The sequence below is a fragment of the Mytilus galloprovincialis genome, chromosome 10, assembly GCF_965363235.1.
Source record: "Mytilus galloprovincialis chromosome 10, xbMytGall1.hap1.1, whole genome shotgun sequence".
Classification (NCBI taxonomy): Eukaryota; Metazoa; Mollusca; class Bivalvia; order Mytilida; family Mytilidae; genus Mytilus; species Mytilus galloprovincialis.
This window is the reverse complement of record NC_134847.1, coordinates 47,729,026-47,752,948: the sequence shown is the minus strand read 5'-3', so window position 1 is coordinate 47,752,948 and position 23,923 is coordinate 47,729,026. Positions and strand designations below refer to the sequence as shown.

Genomic DNA, 23,923 nt, shown 5'->3' with positions numbered 1-23,923 from the left:
AAACGGAATACAATGCACAGTTCTATTAGTATAAGAGGATCTACAAAAAGAAACTGTGGTCGTTACTGGTTGTCTACAAATCAAAGTTGCGAGATTAATAGGCTACAACTAACCACCAAAGAGGATGAATAAAATATATATGAATAATGATTTAATATTTTATATTTTGCTGGATAATTTTTTTGTCGTGTCTCTCTCATCACTGTTTTTTTTATATATTTTTATTGAACCTTTTTAAATTCTTTATCAACGACAACGCATGTAACATCTTATTTATTTTTTGAATATTCTTCTCCCGGTCATAAATCTGCATGAAATATTTGTCACTGTACGTTCAGAAAACATCAATCAAAAAAGCATATCTCCTCTAAAATTGTATTAATATACAAAGTATAAACCTTTTCAAATAAGTGATTCGTTTAAATTCTAGTCAGATATTATCAGTTACACAGTGTGTTAGTGACCTAATACAATAAATACGGGGTCAGTAAATTCCATAAGGGATTTGAGCGAAAATAGAACCTCATATGGAATTTACTGACCCTGTATATATCGTATTAGGTCACTAAACACTGTGTCACGAATTTATCTTGCCGACTATCTTTATTAGTAGAATTAATAGACACTTCTTGTCTCTCCTATTTTTTCAAATTTACAATACATAGAACAAAAAGGTATTAAGGAATATCAAAGGAAGTAACCTATATCAAAGATACAAGATCATACAAGGGTTGTGCTTCGGCTTCGAAGACATTTTTAAAAACAGTTCAAAGCAAGAAATTCATGCGTTATACGCCATACTTGTGCATTTTGAAATTAAAACAGTTGATTTATATATATGTTTTCGATATCAATATGACCACATCAATTATAATTCATGGTAACACAGAATGGTAAATAGGATGATGACGAAAAGGAGGAGGATTCAGTGGCAAATTATATGCGTATTCGTGTTGAAAGCATGTTTATACGATTTTATTATTTATCTTGCTTTGTACAAGACTGATATGCTGAGTCGATTGTTTATCGTACAAGTTCGCACAGAAAAAACTTTTTGAAGATTTATCACCTTAATTTGTGTTAAGGAGATAAAAAAAAACCCTTATATATATAATAATAATGCAGACATGACTGAATATCATACTTAAATTTCAGCTAACAAGAAAAAAGAAATAAAAGTTTACGTGAATCAATATTTTTTTTTTTAGCATTTTGGCATTGAAAATCACGACGTCAAAGGAAATAAAATGACGTTAAATGTTTTTTTTTTATTGTTTTTTCATCTAAACTGTCTCGATCATTACAAATTAACGGTAGCACATTACATGCTAAAATTTATAGGGTGGATAGAATACACTATGAAGATGTTCTATGTTCTTTATAAACAAGTTTTGCTGCAATTTATATTTTATCATTTTTTACTCCGACGTTGGGCGCTTTAACGGAGAACTAGTGTATTACCTTGAAGTATGGATCTTAAAATCTATTGGGATCTTCCTCTCATTTCATATGACCAAATATGCACTTTTCATTCATTCCAATGTAAGGTTATAGATTCATTCATCAGAAATTCCTATCCTGTGCAGATTTCAGTCTGTTTTTGGTGACAATGATTTTGACTTAAGAAGTGATTACAACAAACTTGTAGTGATCTTCCTCTCATAAAATGTTACCATTTTTCAACAAGTTTGCTATTGAACAAAAAACATTTCACTTAAACGCCTAGCATCTGGAAGCTCCTTTCTTGCACATATCCATGTTTATTGTTACTTTGACATTGATCATATGAGTGACCTCCAATTCAAAACATTACTTCCTCTCATTATGTGACCATATATCAAAGTAAGATTGTAACCTGCATACAATATCTGAATAAGCATCTTGAAACTCCTTTCCTGCACACATTTCAGTTTATTTTTTTATATAATCTTGACCATAAAGATTGTGACAACAAAACAAATTAGAATCTTCCTCTCCTATATATATATTAAGTTTGGTTGCAATTAGACAGAAAGTCTGCCTCAGCATCCATAACAAAACAATATAACCATTTCATAGACTTCATTCATAGGGAACTCAAAAGTTAACGATTGGGTAAATTTCATTGAAGTTATTTTTGCATTTTGTTAAATTAGTCAAAAGAGAACTAAATTCGCAAATCTGATAGGTTTTGCGAAATTCAACTAAGAGTCAAAGCTTGCAAGAAAGCTGAACCAAAGGTTATCAAATGTTTTCCTCCTGAATATGCATGTAATATTTTGATCAAACGTTAATACCCAACTCAGATTGTACTCTCAAAACAGAAACTCCATAGGTCTATTTTTTCTATTACAGCATGTATAGTAGGTGCAAAGAACTGAAATATTAAGTCTGCACACATTTTTTCCGTGACAATAAAATCCATACGATTTATGTTTTTTATGCATAGAAAGATTAATAAATGTAAATGATAGCAATTGATCATGAAACCGGTTACAAAAGAATGACTGTAAAACTGTTTAAACAAGAATGACAAATTTTGTTATTTCTTTGAAAAAGCTATAGTAATCATGCATGGTTCAGGTTAAACATAAAATTGACAAGTCTTTTTAGCAATTTTACTGTCATAAGGTTGCTGTCTCTTTGACCTACACCCCATTTATCCTTTATATATATATCTATATTTTCAATATCTAAATAAATGTTTCAGCGAAAGAGAAATCTCAAATTTAATGCACTATTAAACTACCCATTTAAAATGTATTCATAAAATGTTAGAATCAACACATGTATTTATTTATCTGTTATCATGCAACTAGGGTCTGCTCAGTAATTGTGTATTTCCAGAGCGTCAATCTTTTCACCAGAGAATATATTCGAAATAACAACAAAATGTACCAAAATACATGTATGTAAACTCTACTAGCAACAATGAAAATATATCATCTTCACAAATTAGAAGTGAAAATCTAATTCAAACAACCATTTCTTAAAAAAGACAAAAACATATATAAAGAAGAATAAACTTGTTAATTACCGTAAGTTAACAGTTTGCCAAATTCTGTATCCCTACAACTCAAAGAATTAAGAATTTTTTTTCCTGTTTTATATTTAAAACAACTACAACATGACCAAAACATCCAACTTTTTTCATATCCCTACACTTAACTTCCAGCGATAATTTTCATACGAATAACAAAACTTCCCAACTACTTTAGACAATCCATTATGACAAAACTACAGAAAAATAAGACATTAATTAAATTCTGGTTTATATGTATGATAGATTTCACATTTAGTCGAGGCATATTCTGATTTTAATCTAGAACAAAGCATACGCAGCAATTTTCAACTCTGAACATTGTCCCCTTCAATGCAAAAAAGATTCATCCCTCAATACCAACCATCGTAAATCATCAAGTTCTCCACTTTATAAACTGTTTTAAAATATTCAGAAATATGATTGCGATTGTGATAATGACACAACTGAAAATTTTATTATAATGAATAAGATTTCCACAACTTCTATATATCAGTATCACAAGCTTTAATTCTATGAGAGATGAATGTCTATCCAATTTGATATTCCAAATCTATGCAGTTACCCATATAAAGCATTCTATGTAACATTGATGTTTGACTTCTCTCAACTTGTTTCATACTTGAATATATATATGAAATATATACATTTTTGTACATGTCTATCGCATAAACTTGAAATTACTGAAAGTTTACCACCAAACATATAATCAAGCAAATATTTTAACACAGAATCACAAGTGTCTGTCAAAAGTTGGTTTTAATTCACCATAGAGAAATGACAAGAATCGACTTAAATTATTTTTTTGTTGGTTTAATGACATTTTTTACATGACATGAATAAAATTTACAGGTATGGTCAACAAAAAATAAAATACAATACACATAAAAAAACTTTTCTTAATCTCTCTCTTTCTCACTCATTCTCTCTCTTTCTCAAGGACTGTTTGTTTTTCAAGGATTTGATTATCATAATGAATAAATGAAGACAGTCCTCCTCACTAAAGACTATGGAAGTGACTTACACCAAGCAAATATATTTCAAATTGGTACTATTGCGCTTCAATCAATGTCAACCTCACTGTTATAACACGTTTATTAACCTGTGATTAAAACATTTTTCTTTCTTCTTGAAACTTTGTTTAACCCACTACTATTTGGTATTGATACTTGATTTAAACACATTCACATACATAAAAATTACAAACAGCATAATGCCAAATGCTTGAAATGATTTACCATGTTCCAAAGTTACGATGTAGAAGACAACACTCACATATTAAAAAAGATTCCAGCGTCAAATATTGTTACCCAGACAGTTATCAAATAAAATGATGTATATGTACAAATGATAAAAGAAATTTCATCTTGAATGCCTCTAATGAATTGGTTATGATGTCATCTCATTTGGATGAAAATGTTCATTACATGTTTTATGAGAATTACCTATGGCAAGGCAAGTCTCTCGTGATTAATTAAAAAATACAAAAATAAGTCTTGGTTTTGTGTAGCATTATCATCAAAATGATCGGATATGAATTTCCTAATATAATTGTTTTTTAAAGAGCACTAAAAAATCAGTATCTACGCATTCTTTTCATCTCTCCAAAGTCTTCTTGTGTGGCGCCTTCTCTCCTTCTGTCCATACCACCCATCCCACCCCTTCCCATACCAGGTCGACCCCCATAACCACCTCCCATACCCCCTTGACCCTGCATTCCACCTCCCATTCCCATGCCTCGGTCAAAACCACCTCCATTTCCACCAAAACCTCCTCTGCCTCCTTGAAATCTTGACTGCTGATTACGAGAACACCAATTCATACATAAATATTTCAGTTACGATTACGAAATATTTAAAATTTAAGGGTTCAAAGTATCAAGATATAAGTGTTTATATTCCATTTTAAGAGTTCATATATAGATCACATTTCAAATATAGTCCATTGGGTTAGAGTTGTATATTTCATCACAAGACATCATTTGGTACATCCAGCAAAGCCATAGGGGAAAAAAGAGAAAGGAAAATATATGTTAGCTATGTTTCTACAGATGCTTACCAATCAAAAGTAAACACAAATTGGGTACCTGTTGTGCTAAGTGTTCCTTGTTATCCCTACCTGCTCACATCATTCTATAATACACCATATACTTGCTCAAGAATTGTCAAACCTTAGATATTCTATTCCATATCAATATTATTATTTTATATAACAAAATAAGTTTCTGTATTATTTCAATAAATACATTAAACAGTGAGCTGCTTTGTGGAAACTGTGCCATTAAGCTGCTTTTTTTTTAAAACATATGTTATACAATTAATACGTCACAAGCTTTATCATAATAAACAATTCAAGAGTCGTCCAAACTGCTCTACATTAAATAATTTGTTTTCAGTTTTCAGTTCAAATAGCTTCAGTTTATTGCAAGTCTTTATACAGTTTAGTCAGCTTTCTAGTTTACTAAAGGTTTGAACAGTTTCCATTGTACATCAACCATATTTTATAAACTTTTCATCTTTTCTTTCAAAATATGCAATGAAAATATATACCATCTGACATGACATATTTGTCAATTTTTCAATATATTTTAAACTAAGTAAAATTCTGTTTACGTAATACTCCAAATGGACCAACTTTCAAAAAAGAAATCACTGCATCCATTTTTTAATGGGTTGATGGATGTATGAACTGGTTTTTATAGGAAAGTAGTGTCATAATCAGTGTCAGGGGTAAATGATGTTGATATTGTTTTTCCATTTTTAATCAAATAAATTTAAACATTTCAACAAAGTTTTTTCTTCCTATTCAGAGTGAAATTATAAAGCAGGTGAAAATTCCAGTTATTTTCACCACAATTCACCACTTGTACCAATCTCAGCCAATTACCATAATTATGCATTCATTTTCTTCAAGCTTTGACAGTTTTTATCTTTTAAAGGGGCACTAGCTACGAGATATATAAAAAAACTAAAGTAAGATTTTGTTTTGTTCAATAAATAATGAAAGTGAAATAGTGAAATAATAATTCGCTTTTAGCAGCCGAAATGGTTTAATTTTGTCAAATTAAGCGAAGAAACATTGATAATTACTCATTCACTTGCAAGTGAATTAGTAGACCTCATTAAATCCGTATCATGTGAACTTCAATTTAACCCCTTGCTAGAGATTGACAACTAATACATTGTACGTGTACTGGTTATTTAAAGAAAAAGAATGTCAACAATGAAAGTGAAACTACGGTAAATCATTTGAATACTGATTCGTTCCATATAAAATCATTCTTATACGGTTAAAACAATGAGAAACATATATTTTTAATCTATAAAATAAACTCAAACAGACCTAAAAAAATATCCAATTGCACGTGTTGGTTTAATCTATTCATATCTTCATTCATGTTTACATCGCTTATATGGTCATCTGAGGTCAAATCGATAGTTAATTAGATGGCGCCTGGACTCAAATACACACGAAACGAACCTACATATTATCTACCCCATGCTCTGTAAACTGTTTATTTTAGACGTTTGGTAGTTTGGATAAATGTTTTACACTATTATAAATCAAATACGAGAATTTGAGTCAAATCGGTGACCACGAAATTGACAGCTAGTGCCTCTTTAAAGAAGATAGTAGCTATCTTATTCAGATTTCAGATGACTTTTTCAATTTACTTTTTCAAAACTCACAAGAATGAATAGATTTTTTTTTAAATATTAGCAATTTAAATTTCATATAGCAAAATTGGATTCAACTGTAAAAGTTTTATCATTCAACTTCATTTTGATTTAGTCCTTATTTGAAGTCAAAAGGTTCATTTGACTATCCCTTTCGAAAGAATTATGTATTGCAAAAAAAATAATGCCAACCATATTTATCCATACATCAAATATACAAGTTAGATAAAAACAACTAAACTTTTTGAACACCATTCAAAAGACATATAAAACCAAAGACCATATGATAAAGACCGCATTTGACCAATATTCAATATCAAATATATGTACATAGAACCTTTGATCTTTTCAATTCAACCTGAACTGTCAAGAGAAGACATCTGGAAATTATATGATACATTTATTACTTCTTAGTAAGAAGTAAGAGAATATAAACCATTGAGAAGACATTGTAAAAACATCCGTCAGAAAACTCTCCATCTTTTTATATCTTTTTAAAATTTGTTACAGTTTTATTGTTTTATATGAATTTTGCTTCATATTACACTGCTGAAAATTGATTATAAGTATACCAGTATGTGTGCAGAAAATTCACAGCACAGAAATAAGCAAGTAAGAATTTCAGCAAAGTCATAACCTTTTTTTTTTTTTTTAAAGAAAACCCATACTCAACGGAAGATTGCAAAAGGAATTGTTCATCTTATTCGACAATTAGCAGAAATGGACCATTCCAGATCCAAATAATTATTGAAGTATTTGTATACCATTTTTTAGGTAAAAATGAACTACTAAAAATGTTTCAAACATCTTTTTCTATTCAACAGATCATATGTGTACATAGAAAGATTCCCGACAACATGTCTATTTCATAAAATTAATGGTTTAGTCCTGGGCTATTTCTTCAGCAAGTATTATGGCATATAGATATTTTCAAATAAGTGTGAGCATTTTGAAGTATTTGTTTTCTATCAAGTACATGTATATCGTGTTCAATGATCATCTTTAAAACGTTCAAACTGAACACACTAAAGCACAACAGAATACCCATTCATCAATTTCTTTAAATCTGCTTCTCTATAATTAGAAATGATCTGAAAAATAGCTTGTATCAGAAAAGGTTACACAAGTATAATCAATAACATAACCACAACACTAATACAGTATTCAATTTAAAATGTCCCTTGCATCACAGAGGCTGGAAATACATTTTGTAAATTAAATATACATATATTGGTTCAATTAAATTTTCACTCCAATACCATCAGCCTCTGTTATAAGTGCTCTTGTACTTCCACAAGTTTATTTATAATGTTTTAGTTTTATATTACATCTTTAAACTTTTGAATTATATTCAATTCAAATATTTTATACATTTTTAATTTCATATCAGCGAAAAAAACACACCCGATAACCAGATATATACATATACATATATCAAATATTTTCTGTACCTGTATTTATTTTCTTCCTGTAAGGATTGGTTTTTATTTAAATTTGCAGGTATGTTTGATTACAAGCATTGTGTGACAGTTGGTCTAATTGACCAAAAAATCTTGTAAGGTGTGTACAGGCTTTGTCAACATTTGCCATCTGATTGAACTTTACAACCAGTGCTTGAGATCCCATGACATTCAGACAATTACTTTTACTCCAAAATAGTGTTGGTTCTCGGTTCTTAAAAATACTTTAACTAAAATTGATTGTAATAATGAACAATTCCATATACTTATGCTCAATTTAAAGCAGATTTTGTTCTGAAACAAAGCTTGCTTGCAATTGCCAATTTAAGTTTTTTATTAAATGCGCCAGTGAAGACTTTGATTTTTTAACTTTCTTGTTAATGCTGCATGTACTTCCTTTAAGAATTATTAATTGATGTTTGTTTTGATTAAATGTTGTCCAGGATTTATTGTCTAAATGACCTATACCCTTTCATGTAACCTCACTTTATTCATACAAATTACATAAGTGCAGAATATGGTTTGCGGAGTAATCTTAATACATCTGCAATTAAATTCATAAAATAAATTACGGACAACATTTAGGATGACATTTAACTATTTCAGAGTACTGTAGTGATTTCCAATTCATTGCATCAAATATTCAGATGACCCCTTTTTTAGAACCATAAATTTTGGTAAAAAGGAAACAAGAAGCCAAAATATTTGTGAATGCGTAAAAACCAATGACCAATACATCAGATTTAATTTTTAGATTGCATAATTACAAGGTTTTAAACAAACCGTTGGTAATACAAATTAACAGAATATATACAATCCTTTTGCATCAAATATATATCATGGAAGATCACCATCATAACTTGTATTTTGATTAGTTTTATCTTCTTGTTAAACATGCAACCATTTTATCATATGCTTCAATATATATCTTATGTAAATGAATGAAATGATGTTATGAATTTGTTGTAACAGGGCTAAGTTCTCATCATTTAAGACATATATATATATCACATATTATCTGAATTTTATTGCATAAATACTATATCATTTCAATAATTGCATTGCACAAGTACATTGTCCAACATTACAGGATATACATGATTTTTTTTTATATTTTTATATTTGCAAGTTATTCATTCATACGGCTTGCGTCAATTTTTATGTGGAAAATATTTATTTGTGTGTGTAAGATGGATTTATCTAATCAATAAATTAGCAAACTTAATGCCATTTTTTTTTGGTATAGCCAATTCTAGAGAATAAATTGCCAAAAAATTTTCAAAAAACAATCCAATAAAAACAAAACATAAAAAGATTTGAGCTAATTTTTCAACATAGGCCATTAAGCTTCAACAAACGACTCATCTTAATCTCCACCATCTTCAAGTTGAACATAGATTACATAAATGAAGAAGTTATTTTAACGACTGAACATTATTAGTATTCCCTCCGCAAATATCACCCTGCCAGGGTTTGACACTAACATTAGAGGTGATGTAGTCCCCAGGACTACCAAGAAAAAGTTTTGGGTAGTCCTGGTAGTCCACCTCTATCACCGGTGAGGGCCGCAACGCGGCCCGAACTAGCTAGGGGGGTTTGGGGGCATGCCCCCCCAAGAAAATTTTTCAAAATATGATGCAATTTCCTGCCATCTGAGCATCTCAAAAGCACACAAATGTTCATTTGAGTTTGAAAATATTTTGTTTTTTTTTTCAGATAAATTAAAGTTGACATTCAGTGAATAAATTTTATTACTCCTGAACTTTTACAGTCAGAAAATTTTGAAAAATGAAATTCAAAATCTGCAATCTGAGACAATTTCTAAGGCCTTGTTAGGTGGAGTTATTTGACCTTTTATTCCAGGATTATTTAGAAAAAAAAGGATAAAAATAAGTCAAAGTTTTCATTAATTCTTCAAACAGTTTATAAGATTTTTCTTGTAGTGATACAATGTCTTTGTTTGTGAACTAGAGGTCAACTTCATCATCACTGTTGAAAGCAATTCAGTGGATATGTTGCTAAAACAAAATGCCTTTAATACCATTTTGAATGACATGCATATATATGGTTTTTTTTTAATAAGAAAGCCACCAAAAAATATTGTTGGCTTTTTTTTTCAAACTACCTCTTCCTGTTTCTTTTTTTTTGGGGGGTAATAATTTTTTTATTCAAATTTGGGAAGTATCTTTTTTTAACACCTACGTTTTTATTGCTGACCTTTGCTGTCTATTCTGCAGTTTCTTCACATTTTGGTTATCAGACATTTTTATTTTACATTGAAAATCCCATGTGTTACAAACACTGTGAAGATTCTGATCAGAAATCTGGATCTCAAAAGTGCTTTCATAATAACAAAATAAAATTTCAATCTTCCAAATGCCATCACTGTCTTTGAAAAATATAAACATAATTGGGAGGACTTTTATGCCAATTTTTGGCAGTGAAATAGCCAGACCATATACAAATTTCCAGGTGGTCCACAGGACTACTGATTAACCATGTTTTGGTAGTCCTCCTAGATTTTAGGGGGGCACCGGACTACCGGACTACCGTTAGTGTCGAACCCTGCCTGCTCAGATTCTCTTCATATATCATATCAGTCTTCATGAAAAACTATTATAGCCAAATGCACAACACATTCTTCTTTTAATTTTGTATTATTTCTATTTGCCTGTAGTAGAAATGCTGTTTATATCTCTACACCTCTATCCTGTTCGGCTCAGATTTGATTGACCCAATTTTAATACATGTAATTTGCAAAAATTTTAGCTTTACCATACTTTTTAGCTCATTTTTGGTGAATATCTGTGGAAAGTCTTCACACATTCTATATGCTAACTTTTTATTGCCAAACTCTGTACATTTAAGATGCATTGATGGCAAACCATACATAAAACTTTATACAACTTTAGAGCATACTGATTTGCAGTCCAATTGACCAGATTACCAGTTTAATTTATACATTTATTAGACGTCCAACAATAATTTGTCAAACAAAAATTATTTAAAAATTTAATGAGTTTTATTGTTATTATCTTCATATTATTTTAGTGCATTTTAGTACGATTTCAGTTTTACCAGCTCATTTCTCCTTTCTACATTTCAATATCCAAGGTATTTGATTATCATATACAAAGTTTTCTAGATAATCTTTTCCTTAGTCTTTAAAAATAAGGAATTTTATTTCAGAATGTCACCCGTGAAGACAAATATTCAAACCCATCTTGACAATTAATCATTTTTAGCAATTTCATTTCAAACAATATGCAGGAGATTATTCTGTATTTTTTCACAATACACTGAACAGGCCAATTCCTCTGACTGTTCTCATTTACAATGCAAAAGTAATTGTGGAACTAATGTACCATATATTAGTTTCCAATAAAACAAACATCATAACATGCTGCTTTTTAGTATCATTTAACTTCATCTGTTTTCATTTCTCCTGATTATTTTCTATCCTGAATTTACTTTCTCCACAAAATACACATTATTACGGAACTTACAGTCGGAAAGCATTTTATCAAAACATGCGTCCATTGTTTATAAGTCTTTTATATGTGAAGCACCTGAGTACGAACAGGCATCCTTCTGCTAAACAGTAAGAGATTCAATATCTAGAATTTTCTTGACAATTTAAAAGTGGTTTTGAAGATACACACTTCAACAATTATTTTGTTATCAACTGTGTACAACTTTGGTGAACTATGAGCGTATTGCGAAGTTAAGCAGGATTACAGGCTACAAGACTTCAGTTCACTGCTGAAGAATTCTCTCATATATAAAAAAAAAAGTAAAACTAAGACTATTCTTCTCTAGTATTCATTTTCTCAACAATAAATGAATGTAATTTTTCCGCCTTTTAAAATCAAAGCATTGATTCCTGAATTTCTGCAAGTTGGCTAAACTATGTCGTTACTATACGCAAGAACACATACACAAGAATGCAGGTGTTTTTCATAAAGATTTTTACAAGAACTGGTAAAACTGAACCATACACTTTTAATGTTTTATTATTTGTTTTATTTATCAATCATCCACACCTTATTTTAGAGCACTTGATGCAAGGGACATACATATTACAATTGTCAGCTACACACAAAGAAGTGAAAAACAAGTCTTTAATTCCAATATTCACATCATCAGTCAATTTGTATTCACCAGAATCTTATATTTGAAGCAGATAGTTTATAGGTGTAGACAGAACCTACCTTGGCCTGGCCTTCTTTCTTCTTATTTTCATTAAACTAGGAATTCTTTTCTTGACAATATGTCATGTTATCTGGCATCTCTGCATAATGGATTGGTAATCCAATCTGTTTGCCAATTTTGAAAAGAATTCCTTATTTGATGTTGGTGTTTGTCAAAAGTGTGAAATGTGAGAAAAAGGCGAAATTTCGTAATGTACAAAATTTCATCTTTTTGTAAGAAAAATTGTAAAAAGAAACAAGGAATGTAGTTATATTACATTCATTATTTCTCAATTGCCTTTTTTAGAGTCAGAATATATCTTTTGCAGTAAATCTTTGTTTTCAGTGATCAGCAAAGTTGCTTACTTTTCTTTAAGAATTTCTATTTTTGAATTTCTTCAAATTTTAGACACGATTATAAAATGTAAACAGACAATATTTCAAATTATCATTATCGTTTTTCTAGCAAAGATATATTCAAGACATTGAAATCTGTTTTGTATGTAAATGTTTTCTTGGGTTATGCAAATGTGCAGAATACATTACCATTTGTGCTCTCTCTGCCCCTTCATCTACAGCCACATGTCCTGTCTCTTCCATGTCACCTTGTCCTGCCCCGTAACGAGCACCCATGCCACCAGCTTCACCACCAGGAATCTAAGCAACACAAGATATAAGTCAAAATCATATTACACATTGCAAGTATTCAAGGCAATAGTCTGATATTTGCTTAATGTGAAACTTGTTTTTTCCATACATGTATCTGATAAACTTGATTATGAAATGATGCCCATGAAATTATTATATATGAGCAGAACTGACATCACATCATTCAAGTTTTTCAGTCTGTAGAAATACTCAACTTCGTTACTTCATACATTAACTTCTATAATTTTATTTAACTTATATCTTGAATAAGAAATGATGAAGTGTCTATCACATAATACTTCTTAGCAAAACAGTGCTCTACTCATAGTTCACCTTGGTTAACTTTGTACATATTAACAATTTTATAAATACGCTTCCATTGAGCACCGAGGCACATGAACAGCTATGACCTTTTTTTCCCATTGCATGTTTCTTTTTTCTTTTGCATTTCACATTGACCAACTTTTAAACACACATATTATGATATGCTCAAGCCAGCATAGTGATTTCGGATTCAATTTATTTGTGTACATAGTGTATCAGAAACTGAATTACAAATGAACACTTACTGATCAACTATTATTTGTAGGTTGCCAATTTTTGTAATTATAGGGGGTAGGTGATCTTGGAATTTAAATATTCAACTACATATTTCTATAAATTTTATTAAATACAATGTGTTCTCTATGGACGAAAAATGCTAAATATGAAATATATTGTTTGTCTTTTTTGTTTCAAAAAGAAATCAAAAAATATTTTACTAGCTTTATTAAAGTTTTGACAGACCTAAATAAAATAGCACAACTTTCAAAATCTTTCAACAACAGCTTACACTATCATGGCCACATAATGTTTGTTTGTGCTGTTAAGATTCCTTGAAAACATGAAAATTCACATGCACATACGAAAAAGAACATACTTAGAAAATAATTTGAAAAAGTTGTATGCTATTAAACTTAACAAATAATTGTGAATTGATAATTTCACCTTTTGGTTAAAGTTGAAAGAAGTTTTCAACACAAAATGATTTTCACATGCAACACACAAGCACATTACACTATGCAAAAAAGTGATTCATTTGATAATCTTGTTGATCCATTTACAATATATAATTTCTAAGAATCTTTTAAGTTAAGAGGGTACACTGTCAGGAGCCATTTATTCAAGGTTGTTGTTTATTGCTGTTAATTGTTGCTTTTCATATATGTTTTATCATTTAATGTTTTGTGGAGTTTTTTCTTGTTTTGGGCCGTTGCACACAGGTAAGGGGAGGGCTGGCACCAACAAACTAGTTTGACCTCGCCACATAATGTATGAGCCTGTCTAAGTCAGCAGTCTGTAATTAAGTGGTTGTTGTTTGTTGCTGTACTGTATTTCATTCATTACTTTGTACATAAAATAGGCCCTTAGTTTTCTGGTTTGAATTGTTTAGCATGTCATCTCAGGGCCTTTTATGGGTGACTATGCGATATGGATGTTATGGCCATACAGTGACCTATAGTTGTTAATTTCTGTGTCATTGCTCTCTTGTAGTGGTTGTCTCATTAGCAATCATGCCACAACAGAGTTCCGTGTATGATGTTTTTATCTAAAACCTTCTGCTGAAATGCATAAAAAATTATGCAAATGTAATCATGATCAATTATAAACAAATTATTTTCAAGTTCTATTTCCATATGTGTGCGTGTTCCCGATGGAATTTTATCTATGTGGCTATAAAAATCATTTTAAATGTACAAAGGATTCAAATTTGTCTGTGCACTGTAGAAATCCATAATTGTGTATGCACTGTTTTCGAATTAATAGTTTTATTGGCACTGTAGTTTTGGAACTGAAACATGGTTCATGAATCACTTCTTTTGCATAGTTTTAAGCACAAGCAATGACAACATAAAAGCCTTACATTTTCTTCCTGGTTCATTCCTCCCATTCCCATGGGTGGTACTGGAGGGGGAGGGATTGGTGGGGGACCACCAGCACCTCTGCCTCTTCCATCTCTCTGTAAGAAGACATTAACCAAAATCTTTTCCATCCCAATTTAAAAAGTGTGGAAATGCAAAGTTAGCACAAGAAAATAAATCATAGAAGTAACTATCATTCTGAAAATTTATCAAAATCAATAAAAAAAAATATTTTGACTTTGGCTATTAAGTTATCCAAGTTCTTTAAAAACTAAACAAACACTTCAGCTCAGTTGCACTGTTTTTTCACCTGTCTGTAACAACACCCATCACAAAAGTAAACATTTATTGAGTTCCCTATGTCTACCCTATCTTTGGAAGGGACATGCTCATCCTTTGTTCAATCAAAATACTTGCTTTAGAAGAAAGTGAATCATAGACACCAGGCTTATAATTTTAAAGCCAGACGTGTGGGTCATCTATAAAAGACCCCTCAGCGATGCTCAAATTAAATAGGATATTGAAGGAGTATTGAGGTCCCAATATTCTATCACATATAAAATCAGATAAGCATTTAATAACAGTATTAAATATTTCTATAAAATATAAGATTGTGACTGGTGGACAAAAGTGGTTTACCCCATTGGTCGTGGACATGTGGAAAAACAGAATCTGAATGAGCTGTAGTGTAAACCAGGGGAATAAAACCGTAAGTAATGAATGCATACAAAATTTATATCCTTTGATAAGATGACAAATGATATTTAAACTTCAAACATAGAAGCTGATCATTTCAAATACCAGAAGTGACACATCAAATTTATTGACTGGACATGCATGCAAACACTTTCAAATGACAATGTCTAAACACTTCCACTTATCATGGGAGTTGAAATGAAATGTACAAAGCAACCTTGGTGACTACTGATATCATTTAGCAAGATTAATTTTCAGGGTTTTAATTCATCAACCATTACAGACAGTATAAAAAGATTTTATAAAATATACATTGTATGCACAGATCATGTAAACAAAGTTTAACCTGTGTTATCAAAACTATACCTGTTCCATTTGATTCCTGGGGCCTCCTGGGCCTCTCATACCCATGTCTCCTCTCATCAACATCTCACGTCGTCGCTCTTCTTCCTCACGTATCATTCTGTTTTCTTCGTCTCTTCTAAGAGAAACACTATACAGTAACAATATTGTATTTAGTATTAATATTAAATGCCAGAACCTTTTGTAGAGTACTAAGTCCACCTTATTTTAATACTGTTAATAAAGTATGAAGCTTGTAGGTTTTTAAATCTTTTTATAACATGTAGAGCCTTAAAACATTTTTGGAAGTGTTGAACATATTGCAGCAATGAAAGAATTTCGACATTACAATAATTCCCTAGCAAGGGAATTCATTTGATTGTTGTTTGTGTTTCTTACTATAACTAATGAAGATGTTTTAAAATTGATTATCATTTTTCATAGATCTACCAATCTTTACTAGGAAAAATTTGCCATGATACAATCCCTTAGTGATGACGTCAAACTTAAGGAAAATATGTCAACCTGTTGGTATTAAAATCTTTGTTTTGAGAGTTAAATGATAGTTGTAAACAAAAAGTTTGAAATAATCAGTGTTTTCAACTCTTATATTATCAAGATAATAACGTTAGCAATAAAGACACTTTTTAACAAACCTTGAATCAAATTCTTGTCGTCTCCTCATCTGTTCATTTCTCATTTCTTCTATCCTTCTCAATTCTTCCTGTTGTCTCATTAAGTCTAAAATATACAATATATTTCAATTTCATACATACATACAATTCCTTGTTTACTACCTTAATCATGTTTATCCCCATTCACTATTTTCTTTCATAAAATCTCACTATGAACTAAACCATTATTCTAATGCAATTTGGATGTAACAATTTTTTTCATTGGCTAAAAGTTGCCGTCAAATCCACAGTTGACCAGGCGTAACTAAGGAGGGACCCGCCATTTTGAATTGATAAATCAACAAATGTTCGATTACTACTATATAATCGAAAATAAAACAACAGCTACCTCAAATTCGCCGTTTTAATGTAATTTTATCCGAATTTGAAGCGTACAGGTAAAATAATAACCTCCAGTTTGTAAGTTTTCATTTGTATGACGTCACGTTTAGCCATGACGTCTTTGTGCCAAAATCATCCATGAAGTTTTGCGGATTTTTTTTTTATTTGACAAATTTAGACATTTTTTCAAGTTTTATCGTATTTTTTCTTTTTGTAATGCATTAGAATTGGAATAACAGTACTGTAGTTGAAGAGTTGCCACCGTCAATTTTGATTTGACGGTCGCAAATCTCCGTTTTACTGTCTCCGCTACACGTCGCCAGTAAAACTGCATTTGCGACTATCAAATCTACAATTGACGGTGGCAACTCTTCAACTACAGTACTGTTATTCCTTAAATGCACATGTGCAAGTGTAAGAATCAGACTAATAAGTACTGAGTTTTTCTTGTCAACAAAGCTACATTTTTGAATAGAGTAATGAATGTACATTTTAGCCATGAAATTAACTATGTATTTGAAGTTAAATCATATAATGATTCTTTACAAAATATGTAATTTGTTTGTATGAAAATGATTTTTTTAAACTGTCTCCTTTAACTTTAGATGGATAAAGTTTTTTATTCTCAAGAGAAAATTTAAAGCCAATCCAATGTAAATATCCAAAACATGTTTTTGTGTCTTAAATTGTACCTGAGATTAGTATCTCAAGCAATGTCCTTACAATACTGATCAGAAGTCAGTACTTACTATAGATTAGAACATATTATTTTCAACAATTTGACAAACCTGCTCGGATTTGTTCAGCTTGGTACTCATACATAGCACCCTCCATTTCAGATTCCAGTTTTACTCTCATCTCATCCATTTCTTTCTTTACCCTTTCCACGTTTTGTTTCTCCATCTCATCAACCTCTCTGTATTTCATGGCAAATCTGTACTCAAATGACCCAATTGGAGCAAATCTTGGTTCTTTCTCTCGATCCATTCTCATAGAATCGTGTCTAGGCAGGTACCTCTCTGAAACACCATCTTCTTCATCCCTTACATCTACAGGTTCTACCATAATAGGTCTTGGGTATCTAAAAAACAAACAAAACATTGTTGACTCATATTTGTTCCTTTTTTATATAAATATTTCATTATCTTTTGTGTTTAACTTGTACTTTTCCAATGTGTTGGTTGTACTTTTTAATATATTCCATATTCTTAAATTCTAGTGGTTCTTATCAGTGGCATGAAAAAGGTTCAAGACTTTTATCAGTTACTGCCTCCAAATAAATGTTTGAAAACATGATGATTGCTGTTGATAACACCCTGACATGCAACATCTTACTAATCTATGGTATTTTAAAAGTGAATCACACACAATTACCACAGCTGAGTGATGTTTACAAAGACCGTCATGTGTGCACTGTAATAAGGCATAACATTAAAACAGGTATACAATAATCATCGAAAATAGAAGTCTATGCTGAAAAGGTTACAAATACTTTTTACAGAACTCAAATACCTCTTTTCTAATTAATAAATCGTTTTAATTAAACATTTAATTTCATAAAATTCAATCTTACGCTGTCAACAAGAGAACACCATCTGTACATCTCTTCAATGCAGCCTGTGCTCCAGGTTTACGAGCAAACTCTACCAGACCTTCTCCTATTGATCTACCTCTCTCATCAGCTATCACGATGGCTCTTTCTATTTCACCAAACTGGGAAAATGATTGTTCCAAAAGTTCATTAGTAACTGATATGGAGAGATTTTTCACTTTAATTGCAGCTCCATGATTAGCGAAGCGTACTCGGAGATGACGACCTTTTCTTTCTTGCCCATCCAAGGCTGATTTAGCTGCCTCAGCATTGTGTCTGAAATCCTAAAATAAAAAATAATTTGTTTTAAACTTACTTAATTTTGATGTTACTATAATGAAAAGTAAGTTATTACAAATTGTTTTGTATAATACAAGTTGCATGTGCTTCAATCTTTTGAATTTTCAGAATTAAAACTTGATCTGTAAATTCTTATGATGTGACTACATAAAAAATATCTATTCAGAAGATTGAACTTTGAAGCTTTAGAAAACTTCTTCAAGGAACAGACTGCAAACCTGTCTTTGGCAGTATGGAACTGGTATTAATAAAACATTCCGCAAATTATTCAAGAAGTCTACTACCAGTTACATTTGAGTGCAATAATAAAATATTATGCAAATAACAGTTTATAAATAATTTATTTCAGTGGTGCAGAAATTCGTAACTAAATTTGGAACAAACGGAGAAATTTCAAACAGTTCTTTAGTGGATATTGCTACAGTAATAGAAACTAATTTGTCATAAAATTTCATTGATTGTTCTTACCAATCTAATAAAGCCAAATCCTTTAGCTCCATTGACAAAACATTCATTGATTTCACCGTAGGGTTTGAACAGATCTTTGAACTCTTCTTCTGTTGTATCTGGAGTTATGTTACCAACAAATAGTCTGCATCTACCAGTAAATTTTTTCTGTTCTTTGGGGCCTTCATTGACTGGAAGGAAGACTTGGTCATAGTTACTGCTATGACCACCATGGCCACCACCACCACCACCTCCATGACCCCCAAATTGCTGTTGACCCTGATGTTGACCACCTCCTGAAAAATATAATGAAGTAAACATGAATAATTTTATATCAAAATTCATTTAGAAACTCAGTGATTTTGCTAGCGCTCATCACTTTCGTAATTTACAAAACGATTTTCGCATTGACGAAAGTATTTCAAACCAATTTCGTCACTTAAATTTGAAACTAAAAATATTTTCGCAGTAAAATACTATAAATTAACATGTCTATGTTTTTGACAAGTTTATGACCCCAAGGTAATTAACGTATATATGCCAGTGTTTTCCCTAGACTATTCATGCATTGCGGTACCGCTACGCATCGAATTTCAGCCGCCATGCTTTTATCATACCCGCTATACATCCCGCTACGTGTGAAATTTTTATTATCTTATAATATGAATTGACAATTGACAAAACTCTACAGGTGTTTAAAACTCACTGGACTGATAATTGATCATAATTAGATGCAACGCTCCGATTTTACAACCACATTGATTAGAAAGAACAACATTCAAGACTTCGATTGCATAATAGAAATCAGGAGTTCAAATTGTTTTAATGATAAATATTACAGCCTGATACAGCTTCCAAATATCCTTCCGTGAAAAAATAAAAAGGAAACCTTTTGCAGTATAAATTTATATCAAACGCAGTTGATTAGTTGTAACAGAGATTACACATCATTGGGCCACATTTAAAAGAATGTCTGTTTCCCCTCCCCCGGGTCTACCCTATGTAAACAGACAAGGAAGGCAGGTTCTTTTTTTTTTTTTTTTTTTTTTTAACTGGATGTGATTGTCATAGCATGGTCACATGAATGGTTTGACTTGTCCAGTCCAGGCAACGTATCAGTTGTTTGTGCTCAATTTGAGTGTATTTATTTCGATTATCAATCCTTCTGCTTTCAAGCACTTTCCAAAAATGGAAACAAATTATGGAAAACAAATTAGGAAAAAAATAATTTCGATTTTTTTGTGGAAAATAATTTTTTGACCCGGGGGCTTATTTTTGACCCAGGTGGGGGGAGGGGAAACAAACATATTTTTAATTTTGGCCTTGGGTTGAAACACGATGCAACTTTGACCTCCGTAGCAGAGTTCCAATTTTTTTTTAGGTCACTGACAGGAACATATATATTAGATATACTGTTCCCAGGTCACTGAATATTCACAATTCAGATCGTTTTTGTTTTGATGTCAAATTTTTTTTATTTTTGAAACTGATCTTTCAAACTAGTTTTAATCCAGAAGAAAGTAAAAACATTACTTGACTGTACCTTAAGTTGAATATCTGTATCCAAATTAAATTAATTAAAGCTGTAATCCATGATCACAAATTGAATGCTTTGTTTACAATTGTTGAAAGCCATGTGCTTTTTGGCTGGAAAATTCGGGAAACCCCTTATTAACAGGAAACAGTTACATTTCATTGTTATTTATAGACAATAGGTATTTCATTTTTGGAAATCATTTTGATTAACTGCTAAGATTTATTCATGAAAAATTATTAACTTCTTGGGGGTGAAACTGATGATACTTTTTTATTAAAATAATTTAACTGATGATACTTTTTTATTAAAATAATTTACATCTATAGTCGCTGTCAGCTGAAATTCGTAGCTGTTATCGGTAATAGTAACCTAAACTATCAATCGCGTTCACTGGAGATATAGTTTTTCACATTCCATTCATAAATCGCAAAAAGAAAAACCACAATGTACATTGTATTTTACATGGGTGCTGAAATGACTACTAAGGTGCAGATTTAACCAGGTGCGATTTGATTATACTGGGTGCCGAATTTACTGAAAAAAATAGGCATATTCCACATACAATACACCTTATTGCTATTTGTCTGCCATTACTGGATATCACACAGGTGCCTGTAAAATGTTGACTTCATATAACAAAATATCTGACGCCACAATGGAAAATTGATTATTGTACGAGTCAAAAATTCAAGCAGCCGGGTCAGCCGGACAATAAGGCTAATACCAATAAGGTGTATGTACATTGTATTTTTTTACATGGGTGCTGAAATGACTACTTAGGTGCCGATTTATCCAGGTGTGATTTGATTATACTGGGTGCCAATTTTACTGAAAAAATAGGCATATTCCACATACAATGTAACATTGTATTTTACATGGGTGCTGAAATGACTACTTAGGTACCGATTTAACCAGGTGCGATTTGATTATACTGGGTGCCGATTTGACTTTATTGGGTGCCAATTTAACCGATGCAATTTGACTTTACAGGGTGCTGATTTAACCAGGTGCTGAATTTGACTATAGTCTATACCAGGTGCAGATATGACAAAAATTCGCTGTAAATGACCGTTTGTCATCTGATGGTAAAGGACATAATTTCCTATAGTATAAATTTAATAATTATATACCAGAGGGTATAATTGAAAAGATATTGTTCTGATTTATACAAGTATGAATATGTGGAATAAAATTGTAGTACCTGAAAGTTAACAACAAAGACCAAGTTCTAGCAAATTATAACAGGAAGCCCCCCCCCCCCCCCTTTTGTATTTTTGTTTCATTTACCCTTTCCACCTTGTCCTCTGTTTTGACCACCCATTTGTCCTCCGCCACCCCTGCCTCCTCGACCACCTCTGCCGCCGCGTCCTCTTCCTCCATGACCTCTTTGATTGTGATTTTGGCCACCATGATGTGGCGAAGGTGCTTCTTTTTTTACGTTATCTTTTATCTGGTCTTTAGAAGCACTGCCTTCTTTATTATTAGGCTGATTGTTAGTTTTGTTAGGTGTAGTATTCTGCATTTTCAAGTCTTTGTACAGAGAAGTAGTCGATTCTAGGATTATTTCTTTTTTCTTTGTCTTTTTCCCTAGAGAAGTTAGCGTGCTTGAGCTCCCTGATTTCAAAATGGCGTTAGCTTGGGGTATTATGTTAATTGACCACGTGACTTGAATATAAATTAGTTTCGAAAATGCCGGATTATAAGAACCAAAACGAAATTAAGTCAGTAGCAGTACTGATATAAGAGCAAATTAATTATATATTGTCAGTTTATTGTCTTAATTTTGATTTGTATGCCATAACCATTTTATGAAAATGTGTTTGTGCTAATAAATATTGTCTTTTGTCTATATAAGGGACATCCACTAGCTACGATTTAAAAAAAAATCTAAAACAGGATTGTTTTTATCAATCATGATTAATAAAAGTGAAACACTGAAATAATAATTCGCTTTTAGCAGCCAGTATGGTTCTAAATATGATAAGCTTGAAACATTGATGATGATTTGAAGGAATTCTAGTCAAATCGGCACTGCCTGGTCAAATCGGCACTGCCTGGTCAAATCGTCACCTGGCCAAATCGGCACCTGGTATATATATATATATATATATAGTCAAATCGGCCGATTTAACCAGGTGCCGATTTGACTTTTTCTTTGGGTGCCGATTTGACTTGTAACCGATTTGAATTATGAAAATAAAATTATAATTTTCGATAGTTATAAATAAAGATCTTGTTTCTAGGAAAACAAGTCCTTTTACAACGTCAATGATTGTCTAATTTGATACATTCGATCCTTAGCATTAATCAAAATTTGTATAGTTATAACCTCAATGGAAAAAAATACTTAACAAAAATCATAAATTGCTAGGGTAGTAATGCCCTGTACAGTCTCAAATAATTATAGTAAGCGTCATTTGGTAGAAAAATTAACGTGGAACTCATACCATTGTTTACATGTACATTGGAACTCATACTATTGTTTACATGTACATTGGAACTCATACTATTGTTTACGATTTACATTGGAACTCATACTATTGTTAAAATGTACTTTGGAACTCATACTATTGTTTACATGAACATTGGAACTCATACTTTTGTTTACATGTACATTGGAACTCATCATGACTATTGTTTACATGTACATTGGAACTCATACTAATGTTTACATGTACATTGAAACTCATACTATTATGCATGTACATTGGAACTCATAGTATTGTTTACATGAACATTGGAACTCATAATATTGTTTACATGTACATTGGAACTAATATACTATTGTTTACATGTACATTGAAACTCATACTATTGTTTACATGTACATTGGAACTCATACTATTGTTTACATGTACATTGAACTCATACTATTATGCATGTACATTGTAACTCATACTTTTGTTTACATGTACATTGGAACTCATACGGTGACATCTTCTCATATTTATGATAACAGATCTTACAGTTTATAGAATTTTCCTTATAAAATAGACTTGAAATACCGCCATTTAATCTCTAGGAATAATGAGTACACAGACATCAGCATGATCAGTGCCTAATAAAAGTCAAGTTATCTGTGGACATGTTTTGCTGAGA

General features: G+C 31.4%; 1 protein-coding gene across 8 annotated transcripts in view; it reads right to left on the bottom strand.

Annotated features, from left to right (window-relative positions):
- The window catches only part of LOC143047697 (uncharacterized), a 43,112-nt gene extending 20,629 nt beyond the window's left edge, over positions 1-22,483 (bottom strand). The window contains exons 1-9 of one of the 8 annotated variants that reach the window (XM_076220902.1): positions 22,112-22,483; positions 19,309-19,583; positions 18,523-18,824; positions 17,738-18,030; positions 16,590-16,674; positions 15,958-16,084; positions 14,898-14,993; positions 12,893-13,003; positions 3,812-4,817 (exon numbers count right to left, since the gene is read on the bottom strand). In XM_076220902.1, the coding sequence (XP_076077017.1) occupies positions 4,596-4,817; positions 12,893-13,003; positions 14,898-14,993; positions 15,958-16,084; positions 16,590-16,674; positions 17,738-18,030; positions 18,523-18,824; positions 19,309-19,583; positions 22,112-22,346 (1,746 nt within the window). In that variant the 5' untranslated portion in view covers positions 22,347-22,483 and the 3' untranslated portion in view covers positions 3,812-4,595. Of the gene's footprint in view, positions 1-3,811; positions 4,818-12,892; positions 13,004-14,897; positions 14,994-15,957; positions 16,085-16,589; positions 16,675-17,737; positions 18,031-18,522; positions 18,825-19,308; positions 19,584-22,111 lie in introns of those variants that run through there. The other 7 variants (XM_076220903.1, XM_076220904.1, XR_012969635.1 and 4 more) reach the window with 7 other exon arrangements.
- Positions 22,484-23,923: the final 1,440 nt, after the last annotated feature.